Source organism: Elephantulus edwardii, unplaced genomic scaffold (assembly GCF_000299155.1).
Source record: "Elephantulus edwardii isolate Elephantulus edwardi_28Jun2011 unplaced genomic scaffold, EleEdw1.0 scaffold00278, whole genome shotgun sequence".
In the NCBI taxonomy this organism is placed as follows: domain Eukaryota; kingdom Metazoa; phylum Chordata; class Mammalia; order Macroscelidea; family Macroscelididae; genus Elephantulus; species Elephantulus edwardii.
In genome coordinates, this window is record NW_006400028.1 from 2,184,264 (window position 1) to 2,203,048 (window position 18,785).

Below are 18,785 nucleotides of genomic sequence, written 5' to 3' on the forward strand. Positions count from 1 at the left end.
ACTGGTAATGTTTTTCTTATATCCTTTACTATGTTCTATTTGGTACTGTAGAGAAATTAGATTGTTCTTTTAAATACCTTTTAAAATTACTTTTAATATAAATTTTTAATTTTATACTGGTTTACTTACTAAATTCATATACATTGTAGATTGATTTTAGGTTGTTTGATCTTGTATCCTGCTCCTTTGCTGAATTGCCTAACTCTGTATGCTATGGGCAAAATGTTTAATGATCCAGGAAGTATCAAAAGAAAATGGAGGAAATACACAGAATCAGAGTACCAAAATTAATTGGCCGACACCAAGCATTTCAAGAAGTACCATATAATCAAGAACCAATGGTAATGAAAGAAAAATTTCAAGTCACAATGCAGGCATTGACAAAAAATAAGGTCCCAGGGAGTGCAAAGTGGCATGCAAAGAGAGAGCTGCTCACAGAGAGAATAGCATGCAGAGAGAGCTGCACACAGGACAGATAGAATTTAAGTGAGAAATATTATTAAAATAATTAGTTTGGTAGTCTCAGCAGGGAGTAGTGAGCCTCAGGGAGGAGCAGCAGGCCTCAACAGGGAGCAGCGAGTCACATCTGGACCCACCTGCTAGGAGTAACTAGGACAGCAGGAATTTGAGTGAGGTACTTAGGAGGGGAATCACTGCTGATGGCTGGACCTATTGTGGGACCCCTTCACCTTAAGCAGGAGGGAGCGAGAGAGCTACAGCTCGACTGGGATGGCAGACCCAATTCTCTTAACTAAGGCTATGGTTTCCATTCAGGTACCGCCTGCACACCCCCACCCCCACCATGGGTCTGCTCATATATTTCCTCATCAGACCCCACGTGCATCCGCCAATGTGCACACTCAAAGTACATCTACATATGTGCCCACCTTATGTGCATGCATCTGCACATGTGCCCACCCTACATGCATCTTTGCGTGCACCCACTCTACATGCATTTGCATGCACCTGTCCAACCTTCTTCTGGAGCAGTGACATCAGATCAAGAACCAGCTACTGCCTCAGGTACAAAAGACTCTATGCAACAATGTCACAAAAAAAGCAAGCTACCTGACTTCTTACACAAGCCCAAAGCAACATCACCAAAAGGTGACACAGTATCAATGGAATTCCTGAAGCCAGAAAGTCTGAGGTAACTTTATGACACAGAATTTAAAAAAATAATGAATATTTTCAATGTGTGAAAAAGAAACTTGAAGAATTACAGGACATTGCAAACAAAAACCAAAAGGAGCTTAAAAAAATCCAAAACAATGCAGATAAAACAAATGAGGCATTAGAGGCTATAGAAAAACAAGAAATCAAGATTCAGAATATGAGATGCAATGTTTCAGATGCTGTCAACATGATGGAGGGACAAATGAACAGAGTTGAAGCAATGAAACACAGAACCAGTGATATAGAAGATAGAATTGTCACCACTGATCTGCTAGAGCAAAAATCAGAATTAAAAAAAGAAGAAATCCTAAGAATAATGTGGGATACCATCATAATAATGTGGGGTGTGCATCATGGGAATCCCAGAACAAGAAGAAGCAAGTAAAGGCACCAAAAAAGTTGTGGAAGAATTTCTAGAAGAAAACTTTACAGGCATAATAAAGAAAGAGAATATATATTCAAGAAGCTGAGTGAACATCAGATAGAACAGACCCCAAAAGAAAAATACCAAGGCATATCATATTCAAATTTGCCTGAACCAAAGATAAGGAGAGAATTCTGAATGCAGCAAGGGAGAAACAAATAAAACATATAAGGGAGAGTAGATAAGATTAAGTACCAATTTCTCAGCAGAAACTATGTGAGCAAGAAGACAATGGAATGACATATATTGACTCAAAGAACACAACTGCCAACCAAGAATACTGTAGCCATCAAATATGAAGGAGAGATCAAAATATTCCCCAAAAAGCAGAACCTAAAGGAGTTTGTAAAAACAAGACCAGTGTTGCAGGAAACACTAAGATATTTCCTTCATGCAAAGGTGCCACAGAAGCAGTATGGACCAAAGTAACTAGCAACAACAACAAAAAGAACTCAACAAAATGAAAGCAATAAAACATTGCCTTTCAATAACCACACTGAATGTGAATGGTTTGAATGTACCACTGAAGAGAAAAAGAGTAAGAGGGTGGATAAAAACCCAAAATCTATCAGTATGCTTCTACAAGAGACACACCTGAAAAATGAACACAAAGACTAAAAATTAAAGAGTGGGGGGAAAAATGTACCAAGCAAATGGCAACCAGAAAAAAACCAGGAGTAGCGACATTAATCTCTGATAAAATAAATTGCAGTACAAAAACCATCACAAAGGACAAAGAAGGTCACTACATAATGCTTAAAAGGTCAATAGAACAAGAGGACATAACAATAATAAATATCTATGCACTAAATGAAAGACCTGCAAATATATAAAACAAACATTAACAAAACAGAAAAAGGAAATAGACAACACTACTAAAGTAGTTGGAAACTTCAATACACCACTCTCAAGAAAAGATAGAACTACCAGAAAGAAACTCAACAAGGATGCTGAAGAATTAAACCACATAATAAACCAACTTGACCTCACAGATATTTATAGGCTAATGCACTCCACAAAAAGCACAATACATCTTCTCCAATGTGCATGGAACGTTCTCCAGATGGATCACTTTTTAGATCACAAGGCAAGCATCAATAAATTAAAAAACATAGTTGTTGTTGTTGTTATGTGCCGTCGAGTCGCTTGTGACTCATAGCGACCCTATGTACAACACCCCTAAACTCTGCTCTGTCCTGTGCCAATCGCACAAAAAAATATAGGAATAATAATAAAGTGTCTTCTCAGACCACAATGCTACAAAATTAGAAATTAATAACGAGGATAAAGGAGAAAAACACTACACATTTGGAAACTGAAAAACGCCTTGTTTGAAAATGAGTGGGTACTAGAAGAAACAAAAAAATGAAATTAAAAAATTTCTTGAAACAAATGACAATGAAACACCACTTACTGAAAACCTCTGGGAAACAGCCAAAGCAGTAATCAGAGGTTAATTTATAGCAATAAGCAAACACATCAAAAGACAAAAAAGATGACCACTGACCAACATCTCCAACATATTGAAAAAGAACAGCAAGAAAACCTGACACCTCTAAAAAAACCCTGAAATTATAAAAATTTGGGCAGAAATAAATGAAATAGAAGAAAAACCCCCAAACAATTGAAACCATCAACAAAACTAGGAGCTGGTTCTTCGATAATGTCAATAAAATGGACAAACCACTAGCAAAACTAATGAAGGAAAAACAAATAATCTGAATAAGAGTTGAAACAGGTAACATCACAACAGAACCAACAAAAAGAAAAAGACTAACAATGGAATATTAGGAAAAACTATCCTCAAACAAATATGAAAACCTAGAGGAAATGGACAGATACTTAGAAAATCACAACCTACCTAAACTGACATAAACCGAAATTGAACACCTGAACCAGACTCATTACAAAAGAAGAAATTGAAAAGGTAATAAAACAACTTCCAGCCAAAAAAGCCCTGTAGCAGATGGTTTTACAAGTGAATTTTATCAAACATTCTGAGAAGAACTGTAACCAATTCTACATAAACTATTTCAGGAAATAGAAAAAGATGGAATCCTTTCAGACTCATTCTATGAAGCAAACATATCCTTGATACTAAAGCCACCACCAAAATAGAAAACTATAGGCCAGTATCTCTCATGAACATAGCTGCAAAAATCTTGACTAAATCCTTGCCAACAGAATCCAACGATACATAAAAAAAAAATTCACCATGACCAAGTGGGATTCATAACAGGTATGCAAGAGGTTAGGCTTAACACATGAAAACAATTAATGTAATTCATCACATTAACAAAGCAAAGAACAAGAACCACATGATCCTATCAGTTTATGCAGAAAAGGTCTTTGACAAAATCCAACACAATTTTCTGATTAAAACATTCAACAAAATAGGATAGAGGGGAATTTCTTCAACATAGTAAAAAGTATATATGCAAACCCAAGATCCAACATTGTTCTCAATTGAGAGAGATTAAAGGCATTCCTTTTGAGAACAGGAACTAGGCAAGGATGCTCACTATCTTCTATTCAGTATTGTACTGGAAGACTTAGTGATAGCAGTTAGACAAGAGAAGGAAATAAGAGGTATCCAAATTGGCAAAGAGGAGGTAAATGATCTCTATATGCAGATGATATGAGATGATATACTTGGAAAGCCCTAAAGACTCAACAAGAAAACTACTGGATATAGTTGACCAATTTAGCAAAGTGGCAGGATACAAAATCAACATACAAAAATCAGTTTGCTTTCTCTACAGTGACAAAGAGAATACAGAGCTGGAGCTCAGAAAACAATACCGTTCATAATAGCTAATCACAAGATTAAATACTAGGGAGTAAATCTAACCAGAAGCACAAAGGGTCTGTTCAAAGAAAATTACAAAACTTTACTACAAGAAACAAAAAGAGACCCAGAGAAATGGAAGAATATCCCTTGCTCATGGATAGGAAGAATCAATATTGTGAAAATGACAATACTACCAAAGGCCGTTTATTTGTTCAATACAATCCCAATACAAATACCAATTCCATTCCTCAACTAAATGGAAAAGGTAATCTTCAATTTCATTTGGAATGGGAAGAGGTCCCAAATAAACAAAGCACTCCTTAAAAAGAGAAACAAGGTGGAAGGCATCTCACTCCCTGATTTCTTTTTTTTCTAAATTAAGTTTTATTAGTTTTAATGAACATTTACAGAGATTTTGGGTTTTCATTCATTCATTGTTGCACTGCTTTCTCCACCCTTCTCCCCAGTCCGTTCCTCTCCCCCATGTCTGTTTTAATTGTCCAATTGCCACAGTGCCCGCCAAAGCCAGTTCTGATCAATCTCCCTTGTCAGTGTGTCCCTTGCCATTCCCCATCTCTCCTTCCTGAGAGAGACTTCACCCTGATTCATAAGGAAAAGGGGATGGCGTATTCTCTTAGCTACTTCCTGCTGAAAAGGGACGCTGTGGGTTTCAGGGTGAAGGTCTTCTCTCACTACTCTAAAGGGCCCCTTTGGCAGTAGGAAACACATAGACTATTATGGAGATCTACCCTGGAATTTAGATGCACTGCCATCAACCATGCCCAGCCGTACATGATCACATAAACTTGAAGATGTATCATGGAAGTGCTGCAGCCTTCAAACTGCAAAGCAGCAAGATGTTCTTCCTTTATCTTGAGTTTCAGCTCATTTTTCCTTTGCATCTCAGCGATTTCCTCTAGGGTGGCTAGTACAGGTGATGATTCTGCTACAGGTGGTGATTTACCAGAATTGCTGAGTCAACCCGAGGGCAGGTCAGTAGTGATGCAGCTCCCGCTGGGCCGCAGCTCCCGCCATTACCACTAAGCATAGTAGAGTTCCTCCAGCAATCGGGTGATGAGACTATCCACGTTCAGCTCCCCATCCGCCATCTTGTTGGCACTCCCATCCTGCCTTCCCTCCGCAGTGGAGCAAAAGCAAAAAGTGAAACTAAGGCCGGGGTGCGGGGTCCACTCACTCCCTGATTTCTAATCCTACTACACTGCCATAGTGGTCAAGGCAGCATGTACTGGTTGCAATGACAGATACATAGATCAATGGAATAGAATTGAGAATACAGAAATCAGCCCATCTACCTATGGTCAACTGATTTTTGACAAGGAGATGAAATCAGTTAAGTGGGGAAATGACAGCTTTTTTTTAACTAACGATTGGCAAAATTGGAAAAATATCTATAAAAACTCAAGCAAGATCTACACCTCACTCCATACTCAAAAACCAACTCAAAGTGGATCAAGGACCTAGGACTAAAACCAAGGACTATAAATTTCATTAAAGAAAAGCTTGGTAGAACTTTAGGAGTCCTAATCCACAACATAAACTGTCTTCCAAGAATCCTGAAAAACCTACAACCATGAGAGAATTAAATAGATAAATGATCCCTTCTAAGAATCAAATCCCTATGCACATCCAAAAATTTCTCCCAACAGCGTAAAAAGGGAAGCCACAGACTGGGAAAAAAGATTTGATAATGACATGTCTGTTAAGGGATTTATATCTAGAATAAATAAAATTTTTGAGCACCACAACAGGCTAAACAAACCAATTGCAAAATGGGCATAGGATATGAACAGACACTTCAGCAAAGAAGATATTCAGATGGTGAACAAACACATGAAGCAATGTTCAAAATCCCTAGCTCTAAGAGAGATGCAAATCAAAATAACTATGAGATATCATCTCACTGTAGTAAGAATTGTAAAATTTAACAGAACAGCAAACAAGAAACACTGGTGAGTTTGCAGAGAAACTGGAACCCCTATTTACTGTTGGTGAGAGTGTAAAAAGGTATAACCATTATGGAAGGCAGTATGGCACTTTCTCAAAAAGTTAGAAATAGAAATACCATTTGAGCCAGCAATTCCACTATTAGTAATATACCTTTATATTATCTATTATATAATATATATCTTTGGAAGTCAGAACTGCCACCCAAGCAGATATATATATGCTCACTCATGTTTACTGCAGCTTTGTTCACAATAGCAAAGAGTTTGAAATAACCCAAGTGCCCATCAACAAACGAATGGATAGAAAATCTGCGGTATATTCACAAAATAGACTACTACACTGCATTGAAAAACAAGGAACTCATGAAATATTATACAAAATGGATGACCCTGGAGGACATCATGCTGAGTGAAATATCTCAGTCACAAAAGGACAAATACTGCATAGTGCTACTGTTGTAATGCGTGACTGACATCGGAGTTGGGGAAAGCTAAAAAGGGCTAAATAATATATACAACATTAAAACAGATGAGGGTGAGAACTCTTTATGATTAGGTATTATTTTCATGACAAGAGTCCAGAATGAAAGCTGCATAGTGGAGTGAACTGGGGTGGGGGAAGGGATTGTATAACAATGAAAGAAATTTTTTTTTTACTTTTCTCTTTTTAAAAGCATTATTATTTTTTATGTGTGTACGGTCAAATCGGATCTGACTGGTACAGGAGGCAATTACTTCTCCTTCTTCAGCAGAGAATCGGGTGAATTTGAATCGCGCACCTCTGGGATTGCAGTGCAGCTTCTTGCCACTAGGCCACCAGAGCTCACCTTTTTTTACTTTTCAAAGAGAAAAGAGAACTGGGGGTGGGAGGGATGGGCAGGGAGGGAGTAAAGTGTGCAACAATGAATGAATGGAAATCCAAAGTCTCTGTAAACTTTAATATAAAAAATTAATTTCTGAAAAAATGGAAAAGATCCTGAGGCTTAAAAAGAAGCAAAAAAGAAATACAAACCAAATTTATCCTTCCATCAATAGGAATTTCAAGTTGCCACTTATTTTTCCCTTGAGGAATATTTCAATAATGTATGACATTATAAAACTAAATGCAAAATGCCAAAAAAAAAAAGAATTTTGCTTTCTACATAAATGAAATGGGCAAATTTTATTTATCACATTAAATTGTTGTGAAACACACACAGAAAAATAAGGCCCCAGAAATTAATGGGACACAAATTGCCATGTTTCAACTACCAGATTAATTGAATGGATGTGTTCATCTATCTGTGTCAGGAAATATGGCGGACACCTGCCTGCTTGACTGTTTGGAAGAGATCTGTATTTGTTTCCATTCCATGGCAAAGCTTTGTCTCACATACTTTGGACATGTTACTAACAGAGGCTATTCCATGGTGAGGGATTTCGTGCTTGGAAAGGTCAATGAAAGAAAAGAAGACCCTCAACCGGACGGACTGACACAGTGACAGTAGCAATAGGTTTAAGTTTGTCAGAGAAAATGAGGATGGAACAGGTTAGGACAGGGCTCATATCTGTTGTTCATAGAGTAGCTATGAGTTGTAGTCGACTTAATGACACATAACAACAACAGGATATAAAGCAAAAGCTATGTAATGATCCTCCATGATCTGATAAATTGTTATGGTTAGATGTGACTCATAGTGACTCTATAAACAAAAGATCTGAACCTTGCCTTATCCTGCTCAATTCTCACAACCTCCTATGTGCTAAAACATGTTGTTACGGTCACTGTGTTAATCCATCTTGTTGAAGGTCTTCCTCTAATCCTACCTTGCCTAATATGATATCTTTTCCCAAGGATTAGGGCTCCTCTTGACAACATAGCAAATGACATGAGACAAAATTTCACCATCCTTGCTTCTAAGGAGCACCCTAGTTTCACTTTACTCTTTAAACAGACATCCTTGCTTTTTAGCATTGTGGAGAAGTTCTTAACAGCAGAATTTCCTGGCGCAACATGTCTTTTAATTTTTTGACTGGCTGTGGCACCAGGAATATAATTGCTGATGTCAGATGGATCTTGGCTGAAAGCAGAGAATACCAGAAGGATGTCTGTTTGTGTTTTATCAGCTATGCAAAGGCATTTGACTGTTTGAATTATAACAAATTGTGGCTCACATTGAGAAGATGTGTTGTTTTGGGAAAGTCTCTAGTCAAGGACTTTGCCAAAGGGCTAAAAAGCAAAGATGCCAGTTTAAATACTAAAGTGTACTTGATCCAAACCATGGTCTTTTCAATTACTTGTTTTGCATCTGAAAGGTGGCCAGTGAATAAAGATGACAGAAGAATGATTGGTTCCTTTGAGTTGTGGTGCTGGAGAAGAGTACTAAATTTCACATGGACTACTAAGAGAACAAACTAACATGTCTTGGAGAACATGTAGCCAGTGTGCTTCTTAGCAGGAAAGGTAGTGAAACTTGCCTCACGTAGGAGGGGCCAGTCTTTAGAAAAGGGCATCATGCTTGGAAAATAGAGGGTCAGAGGAGAGGAAGATCCTCAAAGGGATGGACTGACAGTGACTGTAACAATGGGATTGAGTGTGGCAGAGATGATGAAGATGACACAGGTAGGGCAGGGTTCAGATCCATTGTTGACAAGGTTACTATGAGTTACAGTTAATTTTTCCCCCATTTACAGTTTTTAATGAAGTTGTGTTAATAATATTTTACTCCTGCATCTTCTCAATTGTGTCTTCCTTGTATTTGACCTTTTCTCTTCCAACTTGGCGAGATTTGGCTTTATGTTCAAGGATCTTTTTTTCTGTCTTTATCCAGCTTTAGCTTAGTGATAATCACCCTGCTGGGGTGGATGCCCACTTGGACAGCAGTGCCATTAGGTTTTTCTCTCTGCACCATTCAATGTAGATGACACATTTCTTCCTGTAAACCTGGTCTACTTTGCCAGTTTGCTGACCTTTACAGTGCCCTCATACTTCATCATCCTTTTGGTTGGGCATGGGTCACACATTGTATTTCCTCTGTATTTCAGCTCCTTGGACAGAGGAACAAAACATAATCTTTCTTCAAATGTGAGAAGGTGCATAGAAATGCCTTTCACAGGTTTTGCTCTGGTCAGAAGTCACAGAAAGATTGAACTTCATTTTGGTTGCTGCCACTTCAGTGATGGCCACAGGTGGCGAAAAATGAGTTATAATTGATTTAAAGGTGCCTAACAACAACTTGGTGGAAGATCTATCAACAATCTGTGTTATGCAGATGGCACAACCCTGCTTGCTGAAACTGAGGAGGACCTCATGCACTTTTTGCAGAGGGTCAAGGACTGCAACCTTCAGTATGGACTGAGGCTCAATGTCAAGAAGACAAAGATTCTCACTACTGGACCAACTGATAGCATCAGGATGGATGGTGAAGAAATTGAGATTGTTCACAACTTTAGCTTGCTTGGCTCCATAGTCAACACTCTTGGTACCAGTAGCCAGGAAATTAAAAGACGTATTGCGATGGAAAAGTCTGCTGTTAGGGACCTCTCCAAAGTATTGAAGAGCCATAGTGTCTCTATGGAGATGAAGGTGCGTCTGATACAGGCCATGGTCTTTGCAATCATTTGTTATGCATCACAAAGTTGGACAATGACTAGGGAGGATAGAAAGAGAATTGATGCCTAGGAAGGTTAGAAGGAGAATTGATACCTTTGAGCTGTAGTGCTGGAGAAGAGTATTGAGGGTACCATGGACTGCTAGGAAAACAAACAGATTCATCCTGAATAGGGATAAACTGGGCAGCTCCTTGGAGGTAAGGATTCTGAGGCTTCATCTAACATACTTGGGACATGTAAGGAGGGACCAGTCCTTGGAGAGGGACATCATGCTTGGTAGAGTGGAGGACAGCGCAGGAGAGGAAGGCTCTCTATGAGGTGAATTGATTCAGTGACTGGGGTAATTGGGATGGGTGTATTGGGGACAGTGCGATTGGCATAGGACAGAGAAGAGTTTAGGGCTGTTGTACATAGGGTCGCTATGAATCGCAAGTGACTCGATGGCACATAACAACAACAACAATTACTACTACTATTTGTGGATCCAAATTAAAGGAATTAATTGACAACTTCAATCTTTTATAAATTGTGATGTTGCCTATTGGTCCAGTGGTGAGGATTTTGTTAAGATGTAATCTATATTGATTAAAATTCCAGTCCCTCAGATTGGAAGGCACTAATATATGAGGAGAAGCTAGCTGCAAATATCCATTAGTAATTAAAACATAAAATGTACAAAGCATGAATCCAGGAAAATTGCAAGTTGTCAAAAATGAAACCACATAATGGCTGTCATCCTAGGTACAGTGAACTGTGATGGACTGGTACTGGCCATTTTTAATCAGACAATCATATGATTTATTAGAAATAACAAATTGAAGCATAATGCTGTCACATTTCTCATCAAAAACATTTCAAGATCTGTCATGAAGTACTGTGAGTGATAGAATCCTATCCATAGGCATACAAGGAATACCTGATAATATACTATTTTTTTTATAATATACTATTAAAGCCAAAGGTGAGAAGTTGCAGACTTCTCCCAATTTTTGTGGTCTGAAATTGATCTGATAAACTAAATAGTTGGAAAGAGATTAAAATTCTTAATCCTATTCAACCATTGATTGAATATTCAATCCTATTGAACCATTGCTGACCCTCCAGCAGAGTTTCAGAGGCAGCAGATCATATGGAGGGAATTACCCATAATTCTGCAGCAGAGCAGCTGTGGATTTGAATTGTGTGCCTTTAGGAATGCAGTGTAAATTCTTACCATTAGGCCACCAGAGTTCCTTTATTCAACCACATTCCTATATAAAGGGAATTTCCTGTGAGTGTGGCTTTTTCTTTCCAGTGAGAGAAACACTATAATGGCTTAGTGGCAAGAAGATGTGCTGCAATCCTGAAGGCACATGGTTTGAGGCCACCAACTACTCCATTGGAGAAGGACGGGCAGTCTCCTCCTGTGACATTAACTGCCTCTGAAAAGCTGCTGGTGGGTCAGCTATGGGTCAGAATGACTTGATGGTATACAACAACAACAACACCATGATGATGAAGGGGTTGAGAGGGAGAAGAACGATTTAGTATCACCAAGGAAGAATCACAAGGTGGTTAGCAAGAGCATGAGGGAGAACAAGAGTACAGGTCTTTCCCTAGGGCTTTTTGTTGTGTATCTTGGATGCAATTGGAAATGACCCATAGCTGACTCTCCAGCAGGTTTTCAGAATCAGTTAATCACAGAGGAGGAGATTGTCCATCTTCCTTCAGAGGAACAGCTGGTGAGTTGTGGTGTTGGAGAAGAGCACATACCCCATGGATGGTCAAGGGAACGATCAGATATGTCTTGGAGATGGTGCAGCTAGCATGTTACTAGGAGTGGCTATTTCTTGGAGAAGGATATATGATGCTGGGAAGGGTGAAGGCTGACACACATTTTTCTTAGGTTGACAATCAACTGATGTTAGTTTAAGGACTAAGGTGCATCTGATTTAGGCCATGGTCTTTTTGATCCCTTGCTATGCATCTCAGTGCTGGACAGTGAAAAAGATGACAAAAGAGGAATTGATTCCTTTGAGCTGTGGTGTTGGAGAAGAGCACTGAATATCTCATGGACTGCCAAAAGAACAAACAAATGTGTCTTGGAGAGGGTGCAGCTGGAGTGCTCTTCGGAGGCAGGAATGATTAAGTTTAGTCTCACATATTTTGTGCATGTTGCTAGGAAGGACTACTCTTTGGAAAGGGACATAATTCTTGGAAGGGTGCAGGATTGGCAAAGGAGAGGAAGACCCTCAACCAGGTGGAATGACTACAGCCGCAGTGGGCTCTAGTGTGTCAGGAAGTGTAAGGCTGGCACAGGATAGGATGGGATTCAGATCCATTGTTCATAGGGTTGCTATGAATTGTACTTGACTTGACAGCACCTAACAACAACCACCTTTAGGTTGCCAGTGTGAGCCTTTACCACTAGGTCACTGAGCTCCCTAGGGCTTCCATCCTGATGTTGGAATTCTAAACTATAAGAAAAGAAATTTTCCAGTTGTTAATGGAGGCAAGGATTCTGAGGCTTCGTCTGACATACTTTGGACATGTTGTAAGGAGAGACTGGTCCTTGGAGAGGGACATCATGCTTGGTAGGGTGGAGGGACAGTGCAGGAGGGGAAGGCCCTCTATGAGGTGGATTGATTCAGTGACTGGGGTACTCGGAATGGGTGTATTGGAGACAGTGCAATTGGCACAGGACAGAGCAGACGTTTGGGCTGTTGTACATAGGGTCACTATGAGTTGCAAGCGACTCAACGGCACATAACAACAACAACAATGCCAATTGCAAGTAGTATCTATGGTGGCATAGTGGCAAGAAGCTGCACTGCAATTCCAGAAGTACATGATTTGAATCCACCAGACGCCCTACTGGATAAGGAGGGACAATCTCCTCCTGTACCAGTCAGATCTTATTTGACTGTACACAAACAAAAAATAATAACATTTTTTAAAAAACCACAAAAAACCCCAAAAACGAGTAGCATCTTTGTTATTACAGCAAGAAATAACTAAGACACACTATATGAATTATCTAGGGTAGGCAAATGCATTAGGAATTCCCAGTGTCTGGGAAGAAGAACTTTACTGCTTACGGGGTCTCAGGTTTCTCTTTGGGATGATGAAATTTGTTTAGAATAAAATGAAGGTGATATTTGTACAATATGTTTTTGTTGTTTATTAGGAGTCATTGAGTCTAGTACAACTCAAAGACCCTTTGAGCAGATCTGAAACCTGTCCTACCTGTGCAGCCTCACAGTTTGTGATACACTTGAACCCATTATTGCAGTTATTGTGTCAGTTCACTTACTTGAGGGTCTTCCTCACCCTCACTGTCACCTCACCTTTCCAAGCATGATATCCTTCTCCAAGGAATAGCCTTTCCAAACACCATGCCTAAAGTATGCAAGACAAAACCTCCAGCCTCATTGCCCCGCTTTCAGCAGCATAGCAAGTGATTGAAAAGACCATGGTCTGAGTTAAGCACACCTTAGTACTCAAACTAATATCATTGCTCCTTAGTAATTTGGAGAGGTCCCTGGCTGTAGACTTTGTCAGTGCAATACATCTCCTGATCTCTTGACTACTGGTACCAAGTGTATTGATTGTGGATCCAAGTAAGATGAAGTTGTTTATAGTTTCAATCTTTTCTCTATCTGGATGTTGCCTATTGGTCCAGTGGTGAGAATTTTTGTTTTCTTGACATTGAGATGCTATCCATACCGAAGGCTTGCAGAGTTCACTCTTCTGTGCACAGGATAATGGATATAATTAATGTCATTGAATTGTACACTTAAACATGGTTAAGTTGATGTTTTAAAATTTTATTTCTTTTACAACAATAAAAGAAAAAGCATAAAGTTACCCAAGTTTATTGCTAAGTTGAGAATTTAAAATTGAGAATTTATTGATTAATGTATTTTCTTTCTTATTCTGATAGGATATTGATATGCAGCTGAATGACATATTGTGCAATGTGCAGCGGATAATAAATCGCTATTCTGTTGATCAGAAAGTGGTCCTTGGAAATAAAGTCTCCATTGTAGATGCTAACAAAAAACGAAGAAACAATATTATAGAGAAAATCTCTGCTTTTTCTCTAAGTCTTCTTTCTAGAGAAAAGATCCTTGGCCAAATCATGATCTGGCTGGATGAATGGAGTAAGTTTCCAGAAGTGGTTTAGAATAAATCCACAAGTTTAATTAAAAGGCCAGAGAACAGAATTTATAAGCAAATTTTGAAAGACTAGTTAGAAAACTACTTCAGTTTTCTCTGTTCTAATAAGACTAAAATAAGAAAAAATACTGGCTTCCTCACTTAATGTCAACTGTTCTGGTGGCCTAGGGAGTAGAGAGTTGTCCTGCTAACCTAAAGGCAGCCCCTTGCTGGTGTGTCAAATCCACCAGTGACTCTGTAGAAGTAAGATAGGCATCCTCTTCTTGTGTGATTTACAGCCTCTGAAAACCCCTGGCAGCTTAGCTATGAGTTGGTTCCAGCTCAGTAGCAATGAATTTGCATTTTTAATTTGGTTTTTCTTTGCAGTCTCTGGGTGGTAAAAATGGCTAATGCTCAACGCCTGGAGGTCAAGTCTATTCTGAGGTGCTACAGAAGAAAGACCTCGTGATCGACTTCCAATAAAACAGCCATTGATAACACTGGGGAGCATCGCTCAATTCTGACACATATAGGGTCACCATCAAATAGAATCAATCCAATGAAAACTGTTTACTTTTTTTACTAGTATCTTTATGCTTACCATCCTTTTCCTTGGAAGATTTTCCACCATTGTCTGCTTCAAACCTTAAAATAAGTTGTTCTTTGACAATTGCCATTCCTCACTCCCATGACACTATTATCTTTTGCTCTTCTAAATCTTTGCTCATAGTATCTATTATAATTTCAGATCCATCGTTCATAGGGTCATTATGCATTGTAGTGGACTTGATGACACCTAACAATAACAACATATATAAACTATCTCAAGAATAAGTTTGAGGCATTGAACACTAATAACTGGAGATCAGATGAGTTGTGGAATGATATTCAGGATATCATCCATGAAGAAAGCAAGTGGTCATAAAAAGATAGGAGAAAAAGAAAAGAGCAAACTGAATACCAAAAGAGACTGAAAATTTTGCGAGAATATTGAGAAGCCTAAACAAAAGAAGCTCTAGCTAGTGGTAAGGAGCTGCATTGCAATCCCAAAGGCAGAGGGACTTATCCAGCAGCTGCTCCAGAGGAGAAAGGCAATCTCCTCCCATGTGATTAAACTGCCTCTGAAAATCTGCTGGAGGGTAGCTATAGGTTGCTTCTGAGTCAATAACAACATCAAAGAGAAGAAAGGTCAAAGTAAAAGAGAAGAACAGAAGATATCAAAGGACAAAAGATACTGCAAAGTTTTATAATGAAATGTAAAAAAAGCTGGAGTTAGAAAATAAAAAGGGAAGAAAAAAATCACTGGGCATTTCTCAAACTAAAATAAGTGAAAAATAAATTCAAGCCTCAAGTTGAAATACTGATGGATTTTATAGGCAAAATCTTGAATGATCAGGAAACATCAAAAGAAGATGTAAGTAAGGTACACTGAGTCATTGTACCAAAAAAAAGCCTGACACGGAATCATTTCAGGAAGTAGTAAGCGATCAAGAATCATGGTAATTAAAAAAAAAAAAGAATTAATGGTAATAAAGGAAGAAGTTCAAGCTACACTACAGGCCCAGACCAAAAACAAGGCCCCAGGAATTAACAGAATACCAGTTGAATTTCAACACACAGATACAGCCCTGGATGTGCTCACCAGGTTATGTACAGAAATCTGGAGGACAATTACTTACCCAACTGAGTGGAAAAGATCCATATTTATTACCTTTCCAAAAAGAGGTGATCCATTAGCGTGTGGAAATTGTCAAACAATATCACTGATAATCACATGCAAGCAAAAGCTTGCTGAAGAGTATCCAAAAATGACTGGAACCATACACTGACAGGGAACTACCAGAAATACAAGTGGAGTTAAGAAGAGGCTGTAGCATTAGGGATATCATAGTCAATGTCAGATGGATCTGGCTGAAACCAGAGAGTACCACAGGAATGTCTATCTGTGTTTCATTGGCTATACAAAGGCATTTGACTGTGTGGATCACAATAAATTGTAGCTATTGAGAAAAATGGGAATTCCAGAACACTTGATTGTGCTCATGAGAAATCTATGCTTGGACTAGGAAACAGTGGTAAGAAGAGAGCAAGAAAATACTGCATGAATAGGAAAAGAGTGCATCATGGATGAATCCTGTCTCCATTCCCTTTCAATCTACATGCAGAACAGATCATTCAGGAGGCTGGACTTTATGAGAAGGAATGTGGCATCAGAATTGGAAGAAGACTAATAAACAACCTGGATTATGCAGATGACACAATTTTGCTCACAGAAAGTGAAGAGAACCTGAAACGTTCGCTGCAGAAGATTAAGGAATGGAATCTTCAATATGGATTGAAGCTCAAGAAAATAATGATTTTCATGACTGGGCCAATTGGCAGCATCATGAAAGACAGAGAAGAGACTTAGATTATTAACAATTTCAGCTTGCTTGTTTCCACAGTCAACACTCTTGACACTGTTGTTGTTGATTGCCTTTGAGTCAAGCACGACTCATAGAGACCCTATTAACAAAAGGCCTGAAGGCCCTCTACAACTATTGACATTTATCAAAGTTCATAGAGTTTCCGGACTCATGATATTTAGGAAATGGATGGAGCTCTAGTGGCTTAGTGGCTAGAAGCTGTGCTGCAATCCTGAAGACATGCAATTTGAGGCCACTGAGCTGTTCTGTGGGAGAAGTATGGGCAGTCTCCTACCATGCAATTAACTGCCTCTGAAAACCTGCTGGTGGGTAACTATGGGTTGGTTATAACTCTACAGTACTCAACAACAACTCTTTTTCTTTTCAACAACAACTCTTGACACTAATAATCAGGAAATCAAAAGACAAATTGCATTAGGAAAGTCTGCTGTTAGGGACCTCTACAAAGTGCTGAAGACCAAGATGTCAGTTCAGAGACTAAGGTACGCCTATAGTCTTCGCAATTAATTGCTATGCATCAGAAAACTGGACAATAACTAAAGATGAAGAATTGATGCCTTTGAGTTGTGGTGCTGGAGAAGAGTATTGAACATTCCATGGACTGCTAAGAGAACAAACAGGTTTGTCCCGGAGAGGGTGAAGCCACGTTGTTCTTTGGAGGCAAAGATTTTTAAGCTCTCTCTCATATTTTTTCGACATGTTGCTCAGAGGGAGCAGTCGTTGGAGAGGGACATCATGCTTGGAAGGGTGGAGGGATGGCACAGGAGCAGAAGTCTCTGGATGAGATGGATTGACACAGTGCCTGAGGTAATGGAATCAGGTGTGTCAGAGATGGTGTGACTGGCTCAGGAAAAGGCAGGGTCCAGAGCTATTGTGCAGGGTTCAGAGCTATTGTGCATAGGGTTGCTATGAATTGCAGGTGACTAGACAGCACATAACAACAACAACAACACCACCATCATTAAAATAGCATGTAAATAAAATCCTACTGAAGATTATTTTTTAAAAGCCAGAACAGTGAACTATCAGAAATTAAAACTGAATTCAAAAGAGGATGTGGCATGAGGGATATCATTGCTGATTTCAGATGGATCTCAGCTGAAAATAGAGAATACAAGAAAGAAGTCAATTTGTGTTTTCTAAACTATGCAAAGACATTTGACTATATGGCTCATAAAAAATTTTGGCTAACTATGAAAAGAATGGGAAATCCAGAACTCTTAACTGTGCTTGTGTGAAAGCTATACTTAGATGAGGATGCTGTTGTCTGAACAGAGCAAGGTTTAAAACCAAGAAAAGATGTACATGAAATGCTTGGAAATAAACTTACCTAGAGACACAAATACCTTTATAAGGAAAACTACAAAATACTATTACAAGGAACAATAAGGGATCTAACTAAAGGAGAAAATATTCCGTGTTCATATATAGAAAGACACAACATACAATCCTACCAACAGCAATGTACTCGTTCAATCAAATCCCAGTATAGATACCAAACTTATTTTTAAAAGAGGTAGAAAAGGCGTATTTGAAAAGGAAGGGGACCTAAAATAAGCAAAGCTCTTCTAAAAAATAAAAATTAATTGGAAGGCAAAGCACTCCCTGATCCCAAAATCAACTATGTAGCTGCAGTAGCCAAAATAGCATGATACTGGTACAACAACAGACACATAAACCAATGGAATAGAATAAAAAATCTAGAAATTAACCCATTTACCTACAGTCATTTGTATCAATCAACCCTTTTCACAAGGAATCAAAATCTATCCAATTGGGAAACAACCTCTTCAATGGTGCTGGCAAAAGTGGACATCTACCTGCAGAAAATTAAAACAGGTTCCATATCTAACACCATGTACAAAAATCAACTAAAAATGGATCAGAGACCTAAGAGTAAAACTCCAAACCGTAAGAATCATAAGACAAAATGGGACCAAACTTAGAAATCCTAGTCTATGGCATAAATTGTTGTTGTTATGTGCCATCAAGTCACCTGTGACTCATAGCGACCCATGTAAAAGAGCCCTAAACCCTGCTCTATCCTGTGCCAACCCCATTGTCTCTGACACACCTACCCCTATTGTTCCAGTGACTGAATCAGTCCATCTCATCGAGGGTCTTCCTCTCAAGCACTTTCCCTCCACCCTCCCAAGCATGATGTCCCTGTCCAAGAATCGATCCCTCCTTGTAATACGTCCAAAGTATGTCAGACGAAACTTCAGAATCCTTGACTCCAAGGAGCAGCCTAGTTTCACCTTCTCCAGGATGAA

General features: G+C 38.9%; 1 protein-coding gene and 1 pseudogene across 1 annotated transcript in view; one reads left to right on the forward strand and one right to left on the reverse strand.

Moving 5' to 3' along the window:
* Positions 1–9,059: 9,059 nt before the first annotated feature.
* LOC102877633 lies at positions 9,060–9,494 on the reverse strand (annotated as a pseudogene).
* A 3,829-nt stretch (positions 9,495–13,323) lies between these two features.
* The window catches only part of FAM186A (family with sequence similarity 186, member A), a 46,739-nt gene continuing 41,277 nt past the window's right edge, over positions 13,324–18,785 (forward strand). The window contains exons 1-2 of the mRNA XM_006900264.1: positions 13,324–13,332; positions 13,872–14,091. Coding sequence (XP_006900326.1) covers positions 13,324–13,332; positions 13,872–14,091 — 229 coding nt within the window. The remainder of the gene's footprint in view (positions 13,333–13,871; positions 14,092–18,785) is intronic.